The sequence below is a fragment of the Microchirus variegatus genome (genome assembly GCF_963457635.1).
Source record: "Microchirus variegatus genome assembly, chromosome: 7".
In the NCBI taxonomy this organism is placed as follows: Eukaryota; Metazoa; Chordata; class Actinopteri; order Pleuronectiformes; family Soleidae; genus Microchirus; species Microchirus variegatus.
Window position 1 is genome coordinate 27,888,597 of NC_139808.1, and position 26,553 is coordinate 27,915,149.

At 39.1% G+C, this 26,553-nt stretch overlaps 1 protein-coding gene across 3 annotated transcripts; it reads right to left on the reverse strand.

Annotated features, from left to right (window-relative positions):
* Window positions 1-9,122: 9,122 nt before the first annotated feature.
* keap1a (kelch-like ECH-associated protein 1a) lies at window positions 9,123-26,074 on the reverse strand. Of its 3 annotated transcripts, none has more exons than XM_083892509.1 (12): window positions 26,022-26,074; window positions 19,529-20,318; window positions 18,251-18,450; window positions 17,946-18,102; window positions 16,180-16,272; window positions 15,951-16,097; window positions 14,635-14,741; window positions 14,290-14,419; window positions 13,818-14,014; window positions 11,424-11,629; window positions 10,496-10,672; window positions 9,123-9,798 (listed from the first exon to the last, which is right to left on the reverse strand). In XM_083892509.1, exons 2-12 carry the CDS (start codon window positions 19,739-19,741, stop codon window positions 9,620-9,622), a joined length of 1,806 nt encoding a protein of 601 aa, XP_083748635.1. In that variant the 5' UTR covers window positions 19,742-20,318; window positions 26,022-26,074; the 3' UTR covers window positions 9,123-9,619. The 3 variants fall into 3 exon arrangements, with proteins under 3 accessions (XP_083748635.1, XP_083748636.1, XP_083748637.1); XM_083892510.1 differs by lacking the exon at window positions 26,022-26,074 and adding an exon at window positions 25,916-26,018; XM_083892511.1 differs by lacking the exon at window positions 9,123-9,798 and adding an exon at window positions 10,009-10,412.
* Window positions 26,075-26,553: the final 479 nt, after the last annotated feature.

Below are 26,553 nucleotides of genomic sequence, written 5' to 3' on the forward strand. Positions count from 1 at the left end.
ATTTCTGCCAAATTTCGTTACATACAATGGACGTCGTAAACAAACAAAATCAGTTAATGTCATTCCAGAATCCAGATCCACACCCAGAGCTTCTTGACTATCACAAAAACACTGATCTGTACATGTCGTCATTGTCGAATAAAAGACAACAACAACAAAAAATAAAAGTAGATAATTTAATTTGTTGCCTTACAAATTATAAGAAGATCATGTCGGGTCACGAAAGGGAAAAAACAAGTAGTATTTTTTAGCTTTAACTCACTTAAAAGGACAGTATGCTAACTCTGAATGGATATAATTAAAATGTACTCTTTATAATATAGTCAAGATATCGAGTAATGGCTATTATGTACATATATTTAAGTTTTAAATGTGGAAAAAGTAAAGTTTGGAAGCTAAAGAGCTCTACGTTTGAATCCGTAAACGAGAGGATCAGGAGTCAGATTCACAACAACTGGAGCACAGGGATATTGACCTGGTTAATTGGTGCTGGCACAGAAGAATGGGAGTTGTCCCGTACAACAGCGCCGTAAACACAGGAGCTCACATATTACAGCGTGCAGATGCAAACAGCGGCAGACTAAACACAAACGCTGCAGGTAAACGACGGAGGAATCTTTCCACTGCAGCAAAGTTAGTAACAGCTGATGTTCGGTGAAGATTCGACACAGATGGAAACTACAACCGCGCATGATTCTGAAGTCTGAACAGCTAATACCTGCCTCGCCCTAGTATACTCACGCAGATTTCCATACAGTATATTTCTATATTATTATTATTATTAGTAGCCCGTGTGCCCACTGTAACACTCAGTGGCTGCAAAAACAATGGCAGCATGAGAGATAATCAGTCTTAAGTCCTCATCTAAACTACACCCGGGCTGTCCAATGCGTGCCGGGCCCTGGGGATTGAGCTGGAGTTTTAATCCACTTAAAAGCAGAGGACCTCTGCTGCTGTTTCAGAGGGGCTTGACCCGCGTTACATGTACACACACACACACACACACACAGAAAAACAATCACTGTAGACGTAAGCAGCACAGAGTCAGACACTTCCCGTAAACAGGATTTTACTTTGCACATATAGGATTAACAACAAACACCAAAGACACACTCCGTATATATAGCTGCTGTTGTGTGTGTGTGTACTTTTACGTTATCGACATATCTCGATGTACTGTACCGATCGCGGGTTGTATAATAACTACATCGGGAATCCAGGTCCGGTGCGGTCCGCTCCAGAATGACAACACTAATTTAAGCCTCTATAGATTGAGTTGATGGATTGCCGAGGCTCAACCTACTGTTGACTGGATTTATTGAAGACGGGGTCAACAGTCACTCCACTATTGTTCAAGTCCACTTTGTGTTGTAGGTGTGTTACACAGTGTGTGTGTGTGTGTGTGTGTATACGCACATGTTTTGTACCTCTTCAGGACCTGTAGGGACCAAAAACCTGGTCCTAATGAAGCCAAACTATGGCATTAACTGGTTTTGGTGACGCAAAATTAATGAAAGTGTCATTTGTGTGTTTGTGTGTACTTGTATTTGTGTTTGTGTACTTGTATTTGTCACCTCTTTATGACCTCTTCCAGCATAACCAGTAGTCCTCACAGAGACCAAAAACCTGGTCCTAATGAAGCCAGACTATGGCATTAACTGGTTTTGGTTAAACCAAATTAATGAAAGTGACATTTTTGTGTTTGTGTGTACTTGTATTAGTGTTTGTTTTCTTGTATTTGCCACCTCTTTGTGACCTCTTCTAGCATAACCAGTAGTCCTCATAGGGACCAAAAACCTGGTCCTAATGAAGTCAAACTATGGCTTTAACTGGTTTTGGTGACGCCACATCAATGAAAGTGACATTTGTGTGTTTGTGTACCTGTATTTGTTTGTGTGCCTGTATTTGTTTGTGTACTTGTATTGGTCATCTCTTTATGACCTCTTCTAGCATAACAAGTAGTACTCACAGAGACCAAAAACCTGGTCCTAATGAAGCCAAACTATGGCTTTAACTGGTTTTGGTGACGCCACATTAATGAAAGTGACATTTGTGTACTTGTATTTGTGTTTGTGTACTTGTATTTGTCACCTCCTTATGGTCTCTTCTAGCATAACCAGTAGTACTCACAGGGACCAAAAACCTGGTCCTAATGAAGCCAAACTATGGCTTTAACTGGTTTTGGTGACGCCAAATTAATGAAAGTGTCATTTGTGTGTTTGTGTACCTGTATTTGTTTGTGTGCCTGTATTTGTTTGTGTACTTGTATTTGTGTTTGTGTACTTGTATTTGTGTTTGTGTACTTGTATTTGTCACCTCTTTGTGACCTCTTCTAGCATAACCAGTAGTCCTCACAGAGACCAAAAACCTGGTCCTAATGAAGCCAGACTATGGCATTAACTGGTTTTGGTTAAACCAAATGAATGAAAGTGAAATTTGTGTGTTTGTGTGTACTTGTATTTGTCACCTCTTTATGACCTCTTCTAGTATAACCAGTAGTACTCACGGAAACCCAAAACCTGGTTCTAATGAGTCAGAAACCCTGTTACTTTTAAAACCTGGTTACTTTTATGGCTTTTAGGTTATGATTAGGGTTTGTTTAGACCGTTCAGATGAATGGCAGTCAAATAAAATTATATCCAGTGTATGTATATAAATATAATATATATATTTATGTATTGTTTGCAGCCTCTATCAATAAAAAAAATTTAAGAGAAATTAGCTCTACTTATTCACTCCAGCGCACAAATACAACAGCAAAACATTCTCGATATTAAATGTATTGAAATACACACTATGAGTTTTTTTATTTTTTTTTATTTTAATAAATGTTTTTGTTTAGCATTAAAACATTTTTTCTGCCCATATTTAAGTGGTTTATATTGTGCAGCGGACATATTGTCATACTTTTTTCTCATCTTGCACCAACGTTTGTCGTTATCTAATTTGAAATGTACTAATTCCTTATTCTTGCGGAGGGAGGGCGAACCACTGACTTGAACAGCTGCTTCATGACCCAAAAAACTGTCAGTCTTTCCCTGGAATAAATTGTGGAATATACCACCTTTGGGTACAGGGGGGTGAGCCGGAGACGTGCGTTTCCACAAACGCGGGGGTCAACGTGAAATGTGAACGCGTGAGTGTTATAAAGAAGTATATTACGGGCTTGTAGACGCGGTTGTGTGAAACGCGGATCAGTGAGAGGTTTTAAAAACGCCGGAATGAGAAGCACACGAGCGGCCGCCACCCCTGCGTTTCCGCGCCGCGTTTCTACAAGACCCATAGTAGAATCAATTCAGCGAGAGGGGAGCTTGAAACGGTCCACTCATGCTTTCCTCCGAGTCTGAGAGAAACACAGTCGAAGTGAACACACTGAGCGGTCGGCGCACAACAGGCAGGCTCCCATCACTAAAGCAGAGGCAACAGCAGCCTTTTCTGTGATTATAACAAGAAAAACAACACAATAAACACCGTACAACATCACACATGTGGGCAAACTCTCTCTCAGTTGTCTTATTGTGCTCAAAATCTAGTTTGAAGGGATTATTTAGTGTCACAAACAATCTAAATTTCAAGTTAGAGGTTTAAAAAAAATGACATTTAAAGGTGCATTATGTAATAAATCTAAAGCAACTGTCCATAAAATCCTCCTAATATGTCACAGAGACTCAGGAATAATGTTCATATAACAAACTGAACTCACCAACAACAACAGTACAGACAAAATATTTGCATTAAAAAAATATTTTTGCAGACTGCAAATCATGTTTACGTTTTGAAATCATGTTTTGGCATGTGGCGCCACCTACGGCCGTCTACCAGTCAGTAGAGTCTCAGCTCACGAGCAACCACGGGTTGCCAGTTACGCCAAAAACAAAACCTAAAAGACCTCGGTATTTTGAATTTGAATGTAGAAACCGTTTCTGGCCACATTCTTACATATGGCACCTTTAAAGGTGCATTATGTAATAAATCTAATGCAACTGGCTATAAAATCCTCCTAATGTGTCACAGAGACTCAGGAATAATGTTCATATGACAAACTGAACTCACCAACAACAACAGTACAGACAAAATATTCGCGTTAAAATATAGTTTGCAGACTGCAAATCATGTTTATGTTTTGAAATCATGTGGCGCCACCTCACGCTGTCTACCAATCATTGCAGTCAGTAGAGTCTCAGCTGCCGAGCGACCACGGGTTACCAGTTACGTCAGAAAAACGAAACCTAAAAGCCCTCTGTATTTTTGAATTTGAATGTAGTAACCGTTTTTGGCAACATTCTTACATATGGCGCCTTTAAATCCATATTTTTGGTCGTCTTATTCTCACCTTCTCACCAAAAGAAGAAGAAGAAGCAGCAGCGATTTGACTTCATCAGTACCACTCTACTCTACTCTGACTGTTCACCTTTGACCTTTGGCATCCACACTTCTGAACTGCAGCTCACTGCATATTTTCTCCCTCTGTTTTTTGGGGGGGATTAGTTTCTTTGAACTGTTGAGACGGTTGTAGGTGGAAAATCCCTCAAGTTTTATGTTGTTTTTGTCACTTAAATCACATTTTTTTCTCCCCTTTGACGCTCAGTTTGTTCTTCAGTAGGTTGTCTTGACCACGTCTACATACCTAAATATGCAATTAGGTGTACCTAACAAAGTGGCAATGAGTTGACATTGATTAAAATAGAATATAAATACATACTGAAATAGAACATTAAATCATCTTTTCTCAGGTCACTTTCAAGATGCACATATACAATTGCATGGTTCAGAGTCAATAAGAGTCCATAAAAAGTGCTGATGTACTAATTTCTATGATTAAATAAGAATAAAAATATAGGTCAAATAGCATCCTGACACATTTAACGTACGTATAGATTAACCATCAGTGAGAAATCATTGATATTGAGCGACTGTTTTCTCATACCCTCGACATGAAGATGTCATGAATGCATATTCTCGCACAGATCTGTGCGTAGTACACGCTTGTGTTACGTTATCATGTGAACATAGTAGTAGAATGTAGGAGGAGTACGTAACATTGATTTCACTCACGCGTCAGTTTCACCAGCTTTCCCCCCCGTCTCCTTCCTGTTCTTCAGGCTGGACGTGCCTTGCTCAAGGGCACCTGCCAGAGAGGAGAGAGAGAGGATTTAGCATGGAATACAACACAGCTGTTAGCAGCTAGCATTCGTTGTGTCATTAAAGTTCGACATCAAACTACTAATATTTAATCAGAAGTTCAAATCAAGAACCGGACTGGGCAAGAACGGTGATCTTGGTGCAACCGTAACTGGTTGCCGTTAGCATGTTAGCCGCCACTTTATCAGCAGGCTTGTGTACCTAATAAAGTGGAAGGTAATCACTTCCTGGTTAGAAAAAAAAGTGCAACATCTGAGGTCAGACGAGAGAAAACACTCTGACATATTATTATTATTATTATGTGCGTCGGACAGTATTTGCATGCATGCGTGGAAATCGTGCATCATGCGTCCGTGCACACGCGTGACGTCACATCTCATTTGAATGTGTGTGCACGTGTCTCGCTGAGGGGCGGATTTCCACGCCAATGTCACCTTCACGGGGCGGCTCCGTCGTCGCTAGCATCCTTCAGAAATGTAACAGATTAGCTTTGCAGGCGGGGATGTTGATGAGGTCATCGCTTCCCAAGGTCACACTTTAACACACACATCTAGCTGTAGGCCCACTAGAATTAAAACCCCCCCCCACACACACACACACACACAAACACTCCATCCGTCACCATCTCTTCAGACTCTATAGAGGCTCAGTTATACCTCCTGCCTGTGTGAAAATCTAAATAAGGCCGAATAAGCCACATCCAGCAGGATAAGCCTGGCTGTAATACTCACATACGACACACTGGCTGCTTTGGCCCCGTCAGCCTTCCTGCAACCTGTGAACCAACTTGAAAAAGAGACACGGAAGCACATTTTAACACTTTTTAAAGATACTTTTTGGTGTAAAATATTTGTAAAACTCAACCTCAAGGACCAGACAGAGGTTGTAGAGAGAGAGGAAGCGTCTTAATGGATCGTTATTTACCTTAAGTCAGGTTAAAATAAACTGTAAAGGCATAATTTACTTTAATATAAACAAGGATAACAGAGAAAATGTGTCGTAGCATGATAAAAGAGTACACTAGCGCGAGCATACAAAAAACCTTCTACACCAGTGGCGGTTGCTGGTCTTTGAAGTTATTTATACATAAATTCTTCCTTAAATCCTGCAAAACCAACAACTAGAACGAGGAAGAGCGATAATTATGGTGTTTTTATTTACGGTTCATATGTAAAAATGAAAACGTTCTATATCGCTGAGCAAATAACACACGACGACCATCTGTTTGTCTACAAACTTCCCTCGCAAAATCCACACAGGACTGAGGCAGAAAAAGGCTCCACTGTTGTGTTTGTTTCTGCAATGCTGTCAATCAAAATATGGCCCCGCCTTTCAGAAAACTTCCTCCAAGCATCATGCTCAGCTTCATTGACTCCCAGAGAAGCTGAGCTTCCCTGGAAGTGACAGCTTTTGCCGCATTTTGTCCAATCACCGTCTGCGTCGGCCCTTGGAGAACAGTTTAAGAAGCTGAGCATTTTCACGTGGTTTAAACGCGGAGGCTGCTACGGGAATACGAAAGATCACGTGAGACGATGCTAGCGACACGCTTTAATTCGTGTTCTCGCACAACCCTCGTGTGGAGGATAAAGCAGTAGACTTGGCATCACGGTAGCCCCTCGGGACTTCCACGGAACAAGCGTCCAATCACAGACGAGATTTACCAGCGCGTTGTCGCACGTTTGTGACGTTAGCTTCTCAGTTACGCAATTCCTAAACGTTTGAATAACTTGCCAGATATGGAAAGTAGAGCTTAGATCAGGCCCAAAAAAGACCAGAGCCCGTTCACATTAACTGTTATTACGAGCTGGATTTAAACCAGACATTTTTTTTTAATACGTGAGCCGTAAATGCACACGTACGTCCACGTCCTCCCCACAGCGGGAGCTTGTCGTAGCTGCTGCTACAAGCTAATTTACAACGATAACAGAGCCGCTGAGATCTGCTTCCACGAACGCATATATTGCTAATGACGATACGATTCCTGGTTTTTAAATGATGCGTTCACGGACGCAGGTTGTGAGTCCTGTATCATCCTCTCCTCTCACGAGACAATGAACACATTGAGGCAAATGTGTTTCCATGGCGCGTGAATAGGAGACAGCCAGCTTTGTTTCGCACGAGTGTGCAGCACGCGCGCATGGTGCACGTGCGCATGTGCGGACAGTCAGATAAGGAACAAGCGCGCGTCTGTGCGCGCACACATATTTGTGTATGTGTGCGCAAATGCGAGTGCGTCATGCGTTCGCCATGTGAGTCACTTGCTCTTGTTTGTGAGTAGTGAGTCGATATAAAAAAAGAGGCGTCCGTGGGGGCCAAACACACACACACGACATCTAAAATACTACTGAGTGCAGTACCATAAAATGTCTGCAGGTGGAACCAGGTTTTTGTACCAAATTGAGAACCAATGTTAAAAAACGTATAGAGTATAGCATGTTTACGATCTAAGGAAGTGATTTGCATCAAAACAAAGTGAGGACCAGCCAAAATGTCCTCACTTCGTAAAAATTACCTCACTTTGTTGGTTAAAAACCCTCACTGGTTCTCAGTATGCCGCAAGCAAAAGAACACACACACACCTTCATCTCTGCTCATCCTCATCATCAGCCAACAGGTCGCTTTTGTCAATAATCACAATGTCGTGCGTGTCCACGAGTTTGAAATCTGAGCCGCAGTCAAACATGTGGCCACCGTCACACCTGCGTTCCTATTATTCCACGAGAGCCGTGGAAAAACAAACATTTCCACAACATCCACAACCTCTAGCACATTTCTGCTTCTCTGTCAGACATCTCGACATGAAGATGAGCACAAGACAGAGGCTGCATTTGAATAATAGTCTCAGGCCTGCTGCGATAATTGCAGGTGGGCCACGGTGAAGAGGAGCAGATAGTGACGCGTGTGTGTGTGTGTTCGATGACTAACACACTAACAGAATATCAATGCTTCCACGGAGCAAACGTCCAATATTTATAGAATATATTCAGAGGGACGAGTCATTGTGTTTGGTCGATAGGTGAACAGCTGTTATTTATAGGCTGTCACTGTCATCTCTGACATGAAGAAGAAGACAGGAGACAAAAACAGTGCAGTGTGCAGCTGATTTTTGGACTTGTTGCACCATCTAGTGGTGGAAGACGTGCTATTGCATCCTTAAGACTCCAGTTACAGGTACAGGGGCCTCAAAGTCAAATGATTTATTCTGTAAAGCACTTTAGTCAACAAGTGCTTTACAGAATACAAGTTGGATTGGAGACTTTCAAAATAAAAGTGTTAAGACATTTTTTACATGACTATATTTAAACATATACAGTACATACAGAGGCGATAAGAATGTGCAACATAGTGTCTTATATCCTTTTTTCCAGCACGACCTGATGAAAAAATAATGTAATTTTCACACCTGAGCAAAAAGTACTCAAACTGTTTAAAATCGGATAGAATTTGTGAAATACATTACAGTTCAGAGTTCGCTCGGCTCATTTTTAGGAAAAAAACAAAAGAAAAACGCTCTATTTTTGTGACTTCTGCACAATTATGTCTACTTAAAAAGTGCAATTAATTAATCAATTAATTAATTAATTAATCAATCAATCAATCAATCAATCATAACTTTGACTCAAAAACACATTTTGTAAAGCCTGAATATATGGCCCATAAAGGCGCACACCCCCAGGATGTCCATATACAGTAAGTTGTGTTTTATTCCCACGGCAAATATTACCATGGGTGCACCAGAGCACTAAGGATTAATATGCAAAAATATTAAGTTCACAATAATAAAAATATATTTATGATGCAAAAATGTGTTGTCTGTTTTCAGAGGTCAGTGAATTAGAATTAGAAGACTAAACCAAAAATGCAGATGGAGAAATAAGATTTTTTTATATATATATATATATATATCATTCACACATTTTTGATTAACTTTACAGACAAACACACAAATATAAATCAATCAAACGTCGAACAATGGCACTCCATGGCGTCTGAAACCTCCTTGGCACAAAAACGAAGGAAACACTGACGCGCGCTCACGTGGACAAACGATGATGATAATAATAATAATAATTATAATAATAAATAGTATTACTCTTTAAGATTACCTCATTTTCTGTATGATCTGCAGACGAGGAGATGAAGAGTCTTTCAAAGAATTCAAACACCAGCAGTATTGTGCGGCACGAGCGGCATATGTATATATATATATATATATACATATATATATATGTTTATATATATATATATATATATATATGTATATATATATACATATACATATATACACGAGGTATGTGGACGTATATAAGTTATACAGGTTTTCCATATTGGGCGCCTTCTTTATTCAATGTACTTTAGCCCCTCCCCTTGAAAAGCAGCAGCAGCAGCACCACTTGCAAAAACACAGATTTTCGCTGCCGTCGTCGTGGTCGTGGTCTCCTGCCCACGTGGCCCCGTCGTGGTCGTGGTCTCCTGCCTACGTGGCCCCGTCGTCCTCCTCCTCCGGCTGTGGCAGGCTGCCAGGACACGGCTCCATGGTAACGGCGATGCCCATGCCGCTGCGTCCAACCGGCATCTCTGTGACGCGCGTCCACTCGTTTCTCTCCGGACAGTAACATTCGACGCCGGAGAGGAAGCCATGCTGGTTAAAGCCCCCTGAACACACACACACACACACACATTAGAGAACAGTTCAACAAGTCACTTAATTTGTCTTTTTATGGTTTATAGTAAAATTAGTAAAAATAAAAGGGACTTGACTGTGTTCGCCAAACAATATTTATGTAAAAATGTATTGGAAATGGCTGGTTTATTTAGTCTATATAAGGTATCACAGATAGTTTCCACACCTTGGTTGAGTTCAAATTCAAGGCCTTTTTCCAAGGACTTTCCAGGACCAAATCTTCTCAAATTCAAGGAGTGACAAGGCTTCAGACGGGAGGGCAACTTGTAAGAGTCGCTTTGCCCAATGATGGCGTCCACGTTTATTGATCTGCATCATCTGAAGCTCTGGATCTGGACACGTGACTGTCCTGCTATTTGTCTTTGGTGAGAGATCAGAGATCTTGTAATTTTCATTTTCATTTTCAAATGAACCAGGCATCACGTCGTCGTCATTTGCTCTCTTTCTTGACTTTACTCGCTCATTATTCTGCACGGACTCTCGCGTCAACGGCCGAGAGAGAGACGGCGGACAAAATAACAGTGATTACGACTCGACGTAGGCCTCAAAATTTAAGCACTTTCAATGACCCATGATTTAAAGGACCCTGCAAAGAAATGGTAGTAAAAATAGAGATAATATATAAATTGTCATGGGTGTGATGATGATGATGATGATGATGTCACTTACCGAGGACAAAGATGCATCTCTGGTGGACGGTCACTCCGTGTGCGCTCCGGCTGCAGTGCATGGACGCCCGCGGCTCCCACGCGTTCCTGGCTACGTTGTAACGCTCCACAGACGAGAGCTGGTGCCTGCCGTCGTAGCCTCCTATCGCGTACAGGTAGTTGTTGACACACACAAGCCCTGCAAAGAAAAACATATAGAGGGGGAAAGCTTGAGAATTTGATGGAAATGCAAATATCTGCATTTAGGCAAGACGGCAAAAATCGTGCACTTTGCAGTACCGTAAGTACGCGACGATTTGTGCGATCAGAAAAATTCAGACAGTTTCTGAAAGCTGAGAAGTTGCACGTCAAAGCCAATGTGAGGTTATTATGGTTAATTTCACTCCCGCTGTTGCAGGAAGCCGGCAAATCGGCATCTTTGACGCCAGAAAGGGAAAAAGTGGGGAAAAGCCTGTACATAGTTTCCATTCCACAAAGCAAAATACACAAAAAAATGTTTTATACTGTTCAAATTTCAAATTTAACACGCAAAAGCTGATCTGTTCATGTACCACGAGTGTTATTTTTGAATAAAACGCCATTTTAAATTGTTAATAGCCAGATAATGACAGTTACTCTGGGAAAAAAGGACAAAAGCACTTAGTTACAGGACATTTTCTGGCCCTTTTATGCTTAAAATAAGCAACAATTTAACTACCAGCACAAAACCCGCCATTTAACATAATCTAATAATAAAAACAATCTGTACACACAAATCAAAAACACTGAAGAAAATGATAAAATGTGATAATATCTTATATATATATCTTTATTTTTCTATTATATTATACTATTTTTTTATATTATATTTTATACCATTTCTTGGTAAATCTTCATCATCTAATCTCCTCCTCACTAAAGAGAATAAACGTATATAACCCTTCACTCACCCAGGCCACTGCGAATGGTGCTCATAGGAGCCAGCTGCTGCCAGGTGTTTGTGTCGGGCTGGTATTTTTCCGCAGAGTCCCAGCGGTTGTGTCCGTCGTAGCCGCCCGCCACGTACAGAGCCCCCCCGCACGCCGCCACGCCGGCCCCCAGGCGAGCCACCGACATCGGGCAAACAAAGGACCAGCGGTTGGACTCTGGATCCCACCTGCAAATTAAATCAAATAAAATCAAACAGGTGTAACAGAGAGGTTGTTGTCAGTGTGTCAATAATCCAGATTATGTTAGACACATTAGGCAATTATATATAATAACTAATTCAACACAACAAGTGTTTGAGGAAGGGAAAGCTGGCGTTAAAAGTAACCGACTCAGTCAAGTTTAAGTGGATTAGGTTAATCTCACGAACGTGTTTGATGAGCTTTATTAGAGGCTAAAGACGCTGTGACTTGACTCAAGTGGCTTTGAGAGAGTCTGTAAACTATTGTTCAACATTCATTCATCTTCTACCACTTTGTCCTCCTCATGACGGTCACAAGGGGGCGCTGATGTCAATCACTGGGACACATATGGACACAACCGTCCACTCTTTAAGTTACAAGAACAACATACAATATATCTACACACAAACAATAAATAAACATGGAGTTTTTGCACAGAGGCGGACTCACTGTTTTACCTTGTATTTCTTTATGCTAAGCTAAATTAGCCACCTCTTAATGGCAAATTTTAAGGTGGCGACATATCACGATATATAAGTCACAGTATGATATGATCATGATATGCAAGTAACAGTATATTAGTATATGTCAGAGTATGATATTATCATGATATATAAGTCACAGTATGATATTATGATATATGTCACGGTATATTAGCATATGTCACAGTATGATATTATCATGATATATAAGTCACAGTATGATATCATGATATATAAGTCACAGTTTATTAGCATGATATGTCACAGTATGATATTATCATGATATAAGTCACAGTATATTAGCATATGTCACAGGATGATATTATCATGATATATAAGTCACAGTATGATATTATCATGATATATAAGTCACAGTATATTAGCATGATATGTCACAGTATGATATTATCATGATATAAGTCACAGTATATTAGCATATGTCACAGGATGATATTATCATGATATATAAGTCACAGTATGATATTATCATGATATATAAGTCACAGTATGATATTATCATGATATAAGTCACAGTATATTAGCATGATATGTCACAGGATGATATTATCATGATATATAAGTCACAGTATGATATTATCATGATATATAAGTCACAGTATGATATTATCATGATATAAGTCACAGTAAGATATTATGATATATAAGTCACAGTATGATATTATCATATGTCACAGTATGATATTATCATGATATGTCACAGTATGATATGATATATAAGTCACAGCATGATATTATCATGATATATAAGTCTCAGTATATTATCACGATATGTCACAGTATGATATTATCATGATATGTCACATTATATTATCATGATATATAAGTCACAGTACGATATTATCATGATATATGTCACAGTATGATATTATCGCGATATAAGTCACAGTATGAGGCAGGTAGGACTGCACGTTCTGTAGTTAATGTGGTTAATGAGTAAAACAGTTAGCGGCTCTGTTGTTGACGTTGGCTCAGGTCCAGCTGTGAAGTGCAGATAAGAAGGTGTCGGATATTTTTATTGCCCGCCCTAAATATTAGAGAAAACCACAACGGGTCACTGTGCTTCTGACAATGACCACAACGTTTCCGCTTCACGACTGTTGAATCTCAGAATCACTTGGGAACCATCTGCGAGAGCGTCGCCTACTTTTTATTTGACGAGAAAAGCTCTGATCTCCCTTCCGGCGTTTTATTTTCAGTAGTTTGATGTCGAGCGAGTTCTAATCTCTACTCTCCTGTGACCAGGATTCATCACAATATCTTTACTACGGTGTTACATTTGAAGTCAGGCTGCTTTAGATGTGGTGAAAAATCAAGACTTTATTATCAGATTTGACAGCCTTTGACAGAGGTTTTTTTTTAATTCATAACGGCAGCTTTAGAACTCCTCCCCGCTTCTACGGTGGAAACTAACACAAAGCATTCCCGACAAGGCTGACATTCCTGGGAAGTGTGTTTCAACACGTTTTTTCAAAGAGCCCACGTTGATGTCTTTAATTAAGACGACGACTAAAAAGGGCAGAGCTGAGAACGTTTGACTGCTCTTCAGGGTTGAATGACGGCTCTTCACCTGCCATTATGCACAGTTTTAGAGCGTGTGTGAAAATATTTGATTTATCCTGGGAAATTAGACGTCATTAAAATCAAATTGTTCCTTAATTTCTCGTCGTCTCACCTCTCCACCGTGTTGTGATGCGTCGTTCCGTGCGAGCCCCCGACGGCGTAGATGCAGCCGTCCACCACGCCCACCGCCACCCGGTTCCTGGGGACGTGGAGCGCGGCGCGCTGGCTCCACTGGTTGGTCATGGGGTTGTAGCAGCACAGCGAGCTGGACTCGGTGTTGTTGTCCAGCGACAGGTTCCTGCCGCCGACCTGGAGTCATGAAGACGGGGATTAGATGACTTTTAAAAAAGTGATAAAATATCACGACAGAAATTGAGACTAATGTTGTAGAACTTGGTGCGCTGCTAACGTGATTAGCAAACACAATGTACCATTAGAACACTGGAAATGGGCCTCTATACACCTATGTACATATTCCATTAAAAACCAGACGTTTACAGCGAGAATAGTCGTTTACCACATTAACAATGTATAGAGTGTATTTCTGATTCATTCAACTTTTGAACGGTAGTGTATAAACCGACCGTGTAGAGCAGTCCAAACAGAGTGCAGGCTCCCAGGCCGCTGCATGGCGTGCCCATGTCGGCCAGTTTCAGCCACATGTTCTTCTTGGGGTCGTAGGCCTCCATGGACGGCAGCGACTGTTGCCGGTACCTGGCCACAGAAAGAAAGAAAAGTGCATCACATGTGATCTAAAAATGATGAAAAAAAGATGAATACCACTCCACCTTTTAAGAAAAAAACAGTGTGGATGACTTGCTAACAGCCACTAGGGGGCAGCATGTAACTCCCTGTGGATTTCCTTCACTTCAATGTTCCCAAAGTGAACAAATGAATGCAGTGGAAGAGTGAGTGATGAGTTAAAGTACCCTCCAGCCACATAGATGAGCTGAGTGCCGCGGTTGGGTGGAGGCGGCAGTTTCCTCAGCGTCATGTCCTGGAAGATCTTAGACAGGAAGTCCTTACAGGAGTTGGCCTGTGTTCCAAAATAAAAGACAGTGGGTAAAGTGAGGGTCTTTTTTTCCTATTATCTGTTTGTCTTATGTTCTTGTTTTATTCTGAAAAACAATAAATATACATATATATATATATATACATATACATATATATACAAATATATATACATACATACATATATATATATATATACATACATATGTATATACATATATATATACATACATATACATACATATACATATGTATATACATATATATATACATATACATATACACATACACATATACATGTATATATATATAGGAATATATACACATAAAATATATATACACAAATATATATACATATATCTTTACACATACATATATAAATATAAAATATATATACAGTACAGACCAAAAGTTTGGACACACTTCCTCATTCAAGTAAATGGAAAGGTGTGTCCAAACTTTTGGTCTGTACTGTATATATATATATATATATATATACACACATAGATACATACATATATATTTACATATATACATAGATACATACATATATACACATATACAGATACATATATATATATATATATATATATATATATATATATATATATATATATATATATATATATGTATATACATATGCAATTTACTTTAGTAAGATAAGACTAAATTATGTGGATTATTTAAGACTTTTAAAGCTGCAGTGGCATAACTTCTGTTGTTATTACGCCTCCCGTTTGGTCGCCGGGGAAACAGAAATTACGTAACGTTACGCGCTGCAACCTTAACCCTGAGAACACAGCTGCTTTGTTTTCCATGACTATGCTTAAACATACAGTACAAACAGAAGGTATAAGAATGTGCAATATGCAAAAAAGGTGATCTTTGACCAACTATATAAACACACGTGAGCAAAAAGTACTGTAAAGTACTGCAAGCAAATGTTTAAATCGGACTGGCCTCGTTTTAATCAATAAAAACAAAAGAGAAACGCTCTAATTTTGCGACTTCTGCACAATTATTGCTACTTTAAAGCCTGAATATACAACCTATAAATGCACACCCCCTCAGGATGTCCATATAAGGAGTTATTGTGTATTATTCCCACGGCAAATTGCCATAAGCCAGTTCCTGCAGAAAGCTTGTAAGGGGGAAAGTGCCAATAATGTCCTAGGTTGGCTTTTATCTGAAAGCATTACTGGACGACTCATATTTTCATTATGTGTATGTTTACCTTGCTGAGGATGGGGCACGACTGGAGCTGGTTCTTCAGAAACTTAGGAGGCAGAGCGTAGATGTGAACTGCATTGAGGAGGGCGTGCAGATACTGGGCCCTGCTCTCCGTGTCCCAGCCGACCCAGTCTGTGCAGGCCTTGTACACCTGGTGTAATCATAATACAGAGATTACCATAGTGTCTTAGTAGCACACACACATATATAGAGTACACACAGTTGACACGCACCTCAGACTCACAAAGAACCTTGATGCTGTCCTGACTGATGAGCTCCAGCAGCTGGCAGTGAGACAGACTGAAGAACTCGTCCACTTTCGTCACCTGAGACAAAAGAGACGCGACAGGAGTCAGGCGAGGTAAGACGGACGACATTTTAATCCTGCTTTTAAAGACTGGGGGATGAAAAGGCTCAGTGTGTGTGTGGGATTTAAAAACATCTACTGTCCAAAGTTTCAGCCGAGTATATTTTCTTTCACCACTCTGTGTGTGTGTGTGTGTGTGTCCTCCTTCTTCGTCTTTGTTCCTTTACGTATCAGATTCACGTCAAAGATAATGATTTTTATCTATAAAGCGCTTCCTTGTCTCAATGCCACATCGTCCACTTGTCAAACCCTCTGAGGATCAACGTCAACCTTCCAGTTGAAAGAACCTGTTCACTAAGGTTTGTATAGGAAGCTTCCACTTCACACGTCGACTGCTTTAAGGCGTCGAGACTCTTACCTTAAGTCTATAATTAAAGACTTGCTCTAAAGCTGCTAAAAGGAGATGATTTCTTTAAATTTAAAGCAATTATATAAAGTCACATAAACATAAATAAGGGTGGTTTATTCGATGTCTGCCAATCAACCCTCCTTAATGCTGCACAGGACACCTTGTATGCAAGTATTGTGAGAAATTATTTATTAAATCTTGTTTTTATTCTGTCTAAAAATGTATTATTAAATTAATTCCATATTATTTTTGTGTTTTTTTTGTAAACTATATTCTGGCGTATAATACATAAATAAATAAATAAATGAATAAATAAAACTGAATCGTTTTGGTTTGTGGGCAAAAATAATTTCAAGGTTTTTAGGAAACAATCTTGTTTTCATTTTATATTTATATATATGCATACATATATGTGTATATGTATGCATATATATATATATATATATATATATATATATATATATATATATGTATTCATATATACATGTATACACATACATATATACATACCTATACACACACACATATATACATACATATACACACACATATATACATAAATATATACACACACACGTATGCATATATATGCATATGTATACACACATACATATATACATACATATATACACACACACATATGTATGCATATATATGTGTATATATATATATATACACACACATACATATATACATACACATATATATACACACACACATGTATGCATATATATATACACACACATATATTTATATAAAAACATATACACATATATATATATAATCTAAATCTATAGAATATTTAAGTGACTTCATAGCAAATTATGTAAGTCAGAATAAAATGTCAATTTGATGTTTTAAACAAACCATTCATTTACCCACTGGCAAATACTGTTCCACACATGATGATAAATGTTTGGGACAGTGTCAACAAAGGTATGCTCTGTATGTCAGACATGTTCACACACACACACACACACACACACACACACACACACACACACACACACACACACACACACACACACACACACACACACACACACACACACACACACACACACACACACACACACACACACACACACACACACACACACACACACACACACACTTAAAGCTGCTGTTTCACTATGACATGGCAGAAAATTAAAGCTCCATCTGTTAATGTACAATGCAGGTTTATAAAGGTCATAACAAAGTCCTGACAAATCCACCAAAACTGCAGTCACAATAATAATAACCATGACGTGACATTTTTAACGTGTACTTTACTGTCTCACCTCGTTGAAGTGGATGTTGATGTACTCTCTGCAGCTCTGGTGCAGCTCCGTGCAGCCGATCTCCTCGGCGAAGCGGGCGATGCCTATGACGTTGGCCGGCTCCAGATGTTTGTTGAGGAAATCGCAGCAGGCCTTGGCAACATCTTCCATCTGATATCTTGAGGGGGAGGGAGGAAAAAAAAGAACCATTACTGCACCATGCAGTGTATGTAAACATCCGAGCACAGCGAGTGTTTTTCGGCTGTTTACAAACGGCCGAGGATGATCTTTCCAAACGCGGCGTGCCACTGTTTATGTGTGTTTACCTCATGGCGGCCAAAAGAACATGCAGCACACATTTCTCTCCCACTGTGATGTGGGAGGTGTAAGCGAAGTCGATGAGCCTCCCCACCACTTGAGGGCAAACATCGCGCAGGGTGATCTCCGAGGCGTGACGCTCTTTGAAGCTGCTGGTGAACATGGCCCTGAAGTAGGGGCTGCAGGAGGCCAGGACCACCCTGTGCACCTGAGGACAAGAGAAAGAGTTCACAATCAGTGAAACAGACTGGCATTGTACACGAGTAAAATATAAATCATTGTCTTTGGTCTAATCAGTCAGGATTATCCGGCAAAGCAAGTGATCAGAAGTCACGGCAGACACATGGAAATAGTGAAAATGCCACTCATCTATCTCAAATGGTCTATTTTGGATTAAGCCTGAAAAAATAACTAGTGACTAATAACATTTGTGACGAAAATGGAGTATAAATTACGGAAGAGGATTAAGGCCACACAGGAAAAAGATATGAGTACTGAATTTAAACTTTAGACTCAATAAAGTCAGAATTTTGAGAATAAAGTCAGAGTTCTGGAGTTTTAAAGTGAGAATTCTGGCTTTTAAAGACAGATCTCTGAGTTTTAAAATCAGAATTCTGAAGTTCAAAGTGAGAATTCTGAGTTTTAAAGTGAGAATTTTGAGAACAAAGTTGGACTTCTCAGTTTAAAGTCAGAATTCTCAGTTTTAAAGTCAGAATTCTGAGAATAAAGTCTGAATTTTGAGAATAGTCAGAATTCTGAGTATGAAGTCAGGATTCTGAAGTTTTAAGTGAGCATTCTGAAGTTTAAAGTGAGAATTCTGAGTTTAAAGTTAGAATTCTGAGTTTTAAAGTGAGAATTTTGAGAATAAAGTTGGACTTCTCAGTTTAAAGTCATAATTCTGAGTCTATAAGTCATAATTCCAATAATAAAGTCTGAATTCTGAGTTTAAAGAATTTTGAGTTTTAAAGTCAGAATCCCGAGTTTAAAGTCAGAATTCTCAGCTGTCAACTTCTGAGAATGAAGTCATAATTCTGATTTTAAAGTCAGAAATCTTAGTTTAAAAGTCAGAATTTTCAGTTTTTAAGTCAGAATTCTCAGCTCTCAACTTCTGAGAATGAAGTCAGAACTGTGAGAATAGAGTCAGAATTCTCAGTTTTAAAGTCAGAACTCAAATATTTTTTTGCTGTGTGGCCCAGATCCTCATCCGTAATAATAAATAGAGGTTTCTCTAATTACATTCATTGATATTGAGTATTTAATCATGTTTAAACTTGAGTAGCGTCTACCTTGAAGTCCACCGTCCTCTCCTTGTAGGTGACGTGCAGGACCAGGTCACACAGCATCTCGTGCTGCCTGAACTCGTCCATGACCTTCATGGACCTGGACGCGTGGGTCTCCACCGTGTAGTCCAGGTAACCGGAGCCGTACATGGAGGGAACCACGATCGCAGAGAAATCGGAGTCGCGCGTGAGACGTTTCTTCCTGGCGGAGCAATGCATGATGGGAAGAAGAGTAGCACTCCAAAAAAGTATTTGTGTTGTCCACAGTCTTGTACGGTTTAAAGTTTTTCCAGTTCTTATCCCATCGGGGACAGACTTTCTACAGCACTTTTGGTCTTTAATTCAATTTCCAGGCAGCACATGTCTTTCATTTAATCCCAGTAAAAATATAATCTATCCAGTGAGTTGACATTGACCAAACATGCGTGGACTCTGCACAGCGTAGCGTGCTCTCCGCGGGTAATCGCGGCAACAGCCTCCACGGGAAACTCCGAGGTCACTGCGTGTTTTTCGGCACAGGTGCGGCGGCGGCGGCGGAACGACGTAGACGTGGACGTAGAAGGACGGCGAACCACCTGACAGGACTCCCTCGTGCACGGGTCCTGGCTCCAACATGACTGGCAGCACTCAGTTCTGTGATCGCGCAGTTGTAAAATCACATCAGAACCAGGACTTTCACATTCGTCGGTCCAGATTTGACAGGTTTTGGGGGTTTGGAGTAATCCATCGTGACATCGTGGGGAGGAGAAGACGAGGATTCATCGTGGCAGGGACTTCTTCTGTTACAGCTCTCTTTCTGGAAAGAAAAAAACAGTAAGTTTTGGTGATTGAAGAAGATCTTAATGAAATCAAACTCATGTAAAGGCTGAGTGAGTCATGAGCACTCAAGAGTTTCACTTCCTCGCTGCTTTAAAAGGGAAAAAATGGCAAATCTCTGTAAACTGCTCCACTTATGAGGAAGGAAATGGATTTTTAACTTTTATAAATAAAATGTTCCAATGCGTCATCATTTTTTATTGGAAACAGAGTAAAAGTACGGCACGGAAAGTAGAAAATATTCACATTTAAGAAGCTGAAAAATGACAGAAACTAGAAAATATTCACATTTAAGAAGCTGAAAAATCACTGAAACTAGAAAGTATTGCTTCAAAATGGCAGAAACTGGAACATATTCACATTAAGAAGCTGAAAATGACAGAAATTGGAAAATATTCACATTTAAGAAGCTGAAAAATGAAAGAAAGTAGGAAATATTCATATTTAAGAAGCTGAAAAATCACAGAAAGTAGAAAATATTCACATTCACTGAAAACTTGTTAAAAACACTCAAACTTTTTTTTTTAAAGCTTCTTAGTTATAAAAGACCAAAGAAACCAGAATATAATACTTATTATTATTATTATTTTAAATAGAGACTGCCTGAATGAATGAATGAATTCTTACCAGAAACCGTTTTTCCCCTGAAATCTCATCTGATTTCATCTTAAAAAGGTCAGAATATAATCCGTTTTGCAACACTTTGTAGAATTGCCATTAAAACACAATAAGCTACGGTGTGAAAATACAAACGCTTCCAGCACGTCTCTCTCTTTACACGAGGCAGAAGAAGAAGAAAAAGAGCGCTGTGTAATCTCTGCGTTCCTTCAGTCGGAGAAAGGGAAAAGAAAAAGCTGGCAGTTACAGTTAAAGCCGTCAGAAAAAACACTTTCAATCAATAGCAGATTCTTGAGAAAGTGAAAACTACACAATGGCAAGAGAAAACTCTGCAGTTGTTGTAATTAAAATGTGTTGATGGTGCAGCTCCGTCACCTCTCACCCTGCTGTCAGACTGTGAGCTGGTCATATGACGAGAAGAGAGAGTGTGTGAGGCGCAAAGAGGAAAAAGACTTTTACAAGACGACAGTCAAACAGTGAGATTAGCAGAAGTTAAAGAACTGTGAGCTTTTCATAAAGGTCCATTGTGTCTGTGTCCTGAGCAGGCCTCACAGGGAGCTACGCTGAATTACTGTGTGTGTGTGTGTGTGTGTGTGTGTGTGTGTGTGTGTGTGTGTGTGTGTGTGTGTGTGTGTGTGTGTGTGCGTGTGTGTGTGTGTGTTTGCGTGTGTGTGCGTGTGTGCGTGTGTGTGTGCAGAGACTTTATATAAAGCTCGCCCTGCTGGGAGAACACGTGAATCCAGTTCAGTTCTGGTCAGTTTATTCATTTGAATGAGATTTTCATAATCCCTGTTTGGCCAGGTGAGATTAAACTCAGAATTCTGAGATTAAAGTCAAAATTTTGAGATTAAAATCCAAATTCTGAGAGTAAAGTGAGAATACTGAGTTTAAGTATGAGATCAAAGTCAGAATTCTGAAATTAAAGTCAGAATACTGAGTTTAAATTCTGAGATTAAAGTCAGAATTCTGAGATTAAAGTCAGAATTCTGAGACATTTCTGAGATTAAAGGCAGAATTCTGAGATTAAAGTGAGAATACTGAGTTTAAGTATGAGATTGAAGTCAGAATTCTGAGATTAAAGTCAGAATACCGAGTTTAAATTCTGAGATTAAAGTCAGAATTCTGATACAAAAAGTCTGAGTTCTGAAATTAAAGTCTGAATTCTGAGATTAAAGTGAGAATACCTAGTTTAAAGTTTGAGATTAAAGTGAGAATACCGAGTTTGAAGTTTGAGATTAAAGTCAGAATACCAAGTTTAAAGTTTGAGATTAAAGTGAGAATACCTAGTTTAAAGTTTGAGATTAAAGTCAGAATACCGAGTTTAAAGTTTGAGATTAAAGTTAGAATACCGAGTTTAAATTCTGAGATTAAAGTCTGAGATGAAAGTTAGAATACTGAGTTTTCAAGTCTGAGATTAAAGTCTGAGATTAAAGTTAGAATAGTGAGTTTTAAAGTCTGAGATTAAAGTCAGAATGCTGAGATTAAAGTCTTGAGATTAAAGTCAGAATGCTGAGATTAAAGTCAGAATACTGAGTTTAAAGTCTGGGATTAAAGTCAAAATTCTGAGTTTAAAATACATGAGTATGATTGACAGCTAGCGTCTTCCAATGTGACATCTCGGAACTTTGCAAAACATTGTGAAAAACACAAATGTCAGTGTTCAGTTTTACTGGTGACACCACGACTGGTGGCCACTTGTTCAAAATCAGCAAAAGCACTTTAGCCGAGTCAGGTTTGGGCTTTTTACTTCTTCTTTTAAGGGAGAACAATATTTTTTACGAAGTTGGACGACGATGTCTTTGAAATGACTCGGCACAAAAGTGTTGTTAACGGTCGTACGCTCCTGTCAGGTCATGTGTTCCACACTTTATTGCATATTTCCCTCTAAAACAGGAACAGAATCAACAAAATTGACATCATGTGCTAGTGGAGGAGACCACAGACTAATGATGGACATCATTGACTCCTAATGTTTATTCATGTTATTCAATGTTTATTCATGTTATAAATCAAGCACACTTGAATTTAAATGAAGTTATTTTAGCAACAATGACTCAGGCAGAGTTAACTATTAACCGCAGCAGTTTACTGACTTCAGCTCGTGCGTTGACCTTTGACCTGCACGTATAATCCGTCACAGGACGTACAGTAGATTGCGTTGCTTAACCGTAACCGCGTTATCTTATCTAAAAACGTTGTGGTGTAATAACCACGTGTGACGTATCAGCCGTGACACACGCGTGCTGCTTTTTCTGCCATGTCATTGTTGAGCTGCTCTAACAGCTGACCGGGGTTTAACTCAATCATGACCGAGCGGTTTTGTTTTTCCACTGAAACTTCAAAGGAAGAAAGAAACGGAGCTGACGCAGACTCGACGAGTTTAATGTCTGATATTAAAGTCAGAATTCTGAGATTAAAGTCTGAGATTATAGTTAGAATTCTGAGATTAAAGTCTGAGTTTCATGTCTGAGATTAAAGTCAGAATTCTGAGATTAAAGTCTGATATTATCACAATTGTGAGATTATAATCAGAATTCTGGGATTAAAGTCAGAATTCTGAGATTAAAGTCTGAGATTATAGTTAGAATTCTGAGATTAAAGTCTAAATTTAATGTATGAGATTAAAGTCAGAATTCTAACTATAATCTCAGACATTTAAACTCAAACTTTAATCTCAGAATTCTGATTATAATCTCAGACTTGAATCTCAGAATTCTAACATAATCTCAGACTTGAATCTCAGAATTCAGACCTTTTTTCCTCAGAATTCTGACTTTTATCTCAGACATTAAACTCAGATTTAAATCTCAGAATTTTAATGTTTATTTTTGAGGAATTGACTTTTCTTACCTTATTATTTTCCCAAACTTGTTGATTTTAGCCTTAAATACTAAAAAATATGGTGTTTTTCAAAGAATAATTGGTCGTCAACGCAGCTGTCGGCTCGTAATCTGTTAATTTATTGAATAACACTTTATAGTAACAACAATTATTATTTGGCTTAATCCAAATGTTGAAAAGTCATGTTTTTTTTTATTATTAATAATAATAATAATAATAATAATAATCCCTGCAGTGAAATATCACAAATCACAAGAAGCCTAAAGACTTCATTTATCGTGACGTTTCTCTCGGTCTGAAAGTGATGACACAGAAAATATCTGCACATTAATCAACAGTGAACGTAATCACGGGTTACAGCTCTGACATGATTGACGATCGTGTGATTGACAGACGGTAGTAAAATAATCTGGTGGTTGTGTCGCAGACGAGTCGGTCCACATGTTCATGTGTGCGTACATGTAGCTTTAGATAAAGAGGTGTTTTATTTACTCCGCGATCAATGAATTACTGTGTGTTTTGTGTTTATGACTGATAGTGTGTGTGTGTGTGTGTGTGGTAGATTATGTGTCGTCAGTGGGAGCCTCTTTTAATACTTTCATTTCTGAAAAATGACGTAAAAACGAGTTGTGCTGTTGTGGCGCTGAGATAAAACTGTGGTTCTTTGTAATCTGTTCCTCTTCCTTTGGAGTTTGAGTGGAAAAATAAACGACTGTCGTCAGTAAAGTCAACTATGAGATTATTACACCCCAGCATATTTGGTCAAAGATAATAAGGTTAAGGTTAAGCAAGATAATCTGTATGTCCTGTGACATGTTATACATGCTGAGTTTTTTTTTACAATTCTGAGATTGAAGTCTGAGATTATCGTCAGAATTCCGAGATTAAAGTCCGAGTTTAAATGTCTGAGATTAAGGTCAGAATTCTGAGATTAAAGTCTGACTTTATAGTCAGAATTCTGAGATTAAAGTCTGAGATTATGTCAGAATTCTGAGATTAAAGTCTGAGTTTATAGTCAGAATTCTCAGATTAAAGACTGAGTAATGTCATTTTACGGACAAACAACAAACGGATTAGGCCAAATAATATTTGTTGTTGCAGTTACTATAAAGTGTTATTAAATAAATTAACAGATTACGATCCAACAGCTGCGTCGATGTCCAATTATTCTTTGAAAAACACCATATTTTTTGTAGTATTTAAGGCCAAAGTCAACAACTCTGGGAAAACAATAACGTAAGAATAGTCAACACTGAAAAATAAAAATGCTTCATGTTGTTCAGGGAGATTATAGTTTTTAGCCTAAACATTTATGGATTAATGGATGACGGATTCGGATTCTAGTCAAATGAAAAACAAGTTCTCAGATGTTTTCGGGCTCTTAAAAGTGATAATTTTTCAATGTTATGGAACAAACCATGACTCCATTAATGGATGAATCCATGATGCAGATCATTATCAGTTGCAGCTCTGCAACATTTGACAATCCTTTAAATGCTTTTTTTGACCGACAAAAACCCTTTTAATATTCAATGGTAAAAGCTTCAGAAGCCATTTTTCTAAACCAAAATCTAACCTCAAACTAACCACAATTGACATAATTAGGGCTAAACTTAAAGCAGGGTTTCAGAAAAAAACACGCACTGAAACCAGGTTTTGGTCTCGATGAGGACTACGGGTCCTGACAAGACCAGTGTCAGAAAAGCGGTTACACAGTAGCACGCGCGCACACACACACACATTCACACACTGAAGGGAATTGAAACAGTTTTGTGTCAAAGTGAACTGCTGAGTGTGTGAGTGTGTGTGTGTGTGTGTGTGTGTGTGTGTGTGTGTGTGTGTGTGTTCGCTACTGTGTAAGCGCTTTTCTGACACAAACACTGGTCTTGTGTGTAACTCAAGTGTAAACTGTAGCGAAAGTGCGCGGCTACTGTTGTTGTTGTTGTTGTTGTTGTTGTTGTCGCGCTAAGTCGTGTCAGGAGTGTTGCACTAAGAACACACACACACACACGCTGCACGAGACCCGCGCTTTGACGTTGGTCCTCGGTTACTTTGGAAAAGGGCGCGTCCTCAGAGAGAAAGAAGCACATTTTAAAACACTTGAACAGAGTAACTCACCTCCTAAAAACAGCAGCAGAAGTAGTAGCAGCTGGTAAAGACACACACTCACGCAAACACACACACACACACACTCACGCAAACAAACACACACACATTCACTCACTTGAGTTTGTGCGTGAACTCCGGCGCGAGCTTGGATTTCCGCCCTGTCACAGCAGCACAGGATCTGTGGTTGACCAATGCGAGGAGGAGAATCACACACACACACACACACACACACACACACACACACACACACACACACACACACACACACACACACACACACACACACACACACACACACACACGGAGAGAGGAGGAGGAACGGGAGGAGGAATCTCCGTAATCACGTGTATGTTCATTTTTAAAAATAAAGTATTCATGTATGACATGCAACAAACTACGGAAGCGCATTAGGGACACGTGTAAATAAAGTAATTCTAAGATTAAAGTCTGAGGTTAAAGTCAGAATTCTGAGATTAAAATCTGGGATTAGTCAGAATTCTGATATTAAAGTCTGAGATTAAAGTCAGAATTCTAAGATTTAAATCTGAGATTAAAGTCAGAATTCTGGGAAAATTAATGTTGTTAATTGTAATTGTATATATTATATATATTAAAGTCAGAATTGTAAGATAAATCTGAGATTAGTC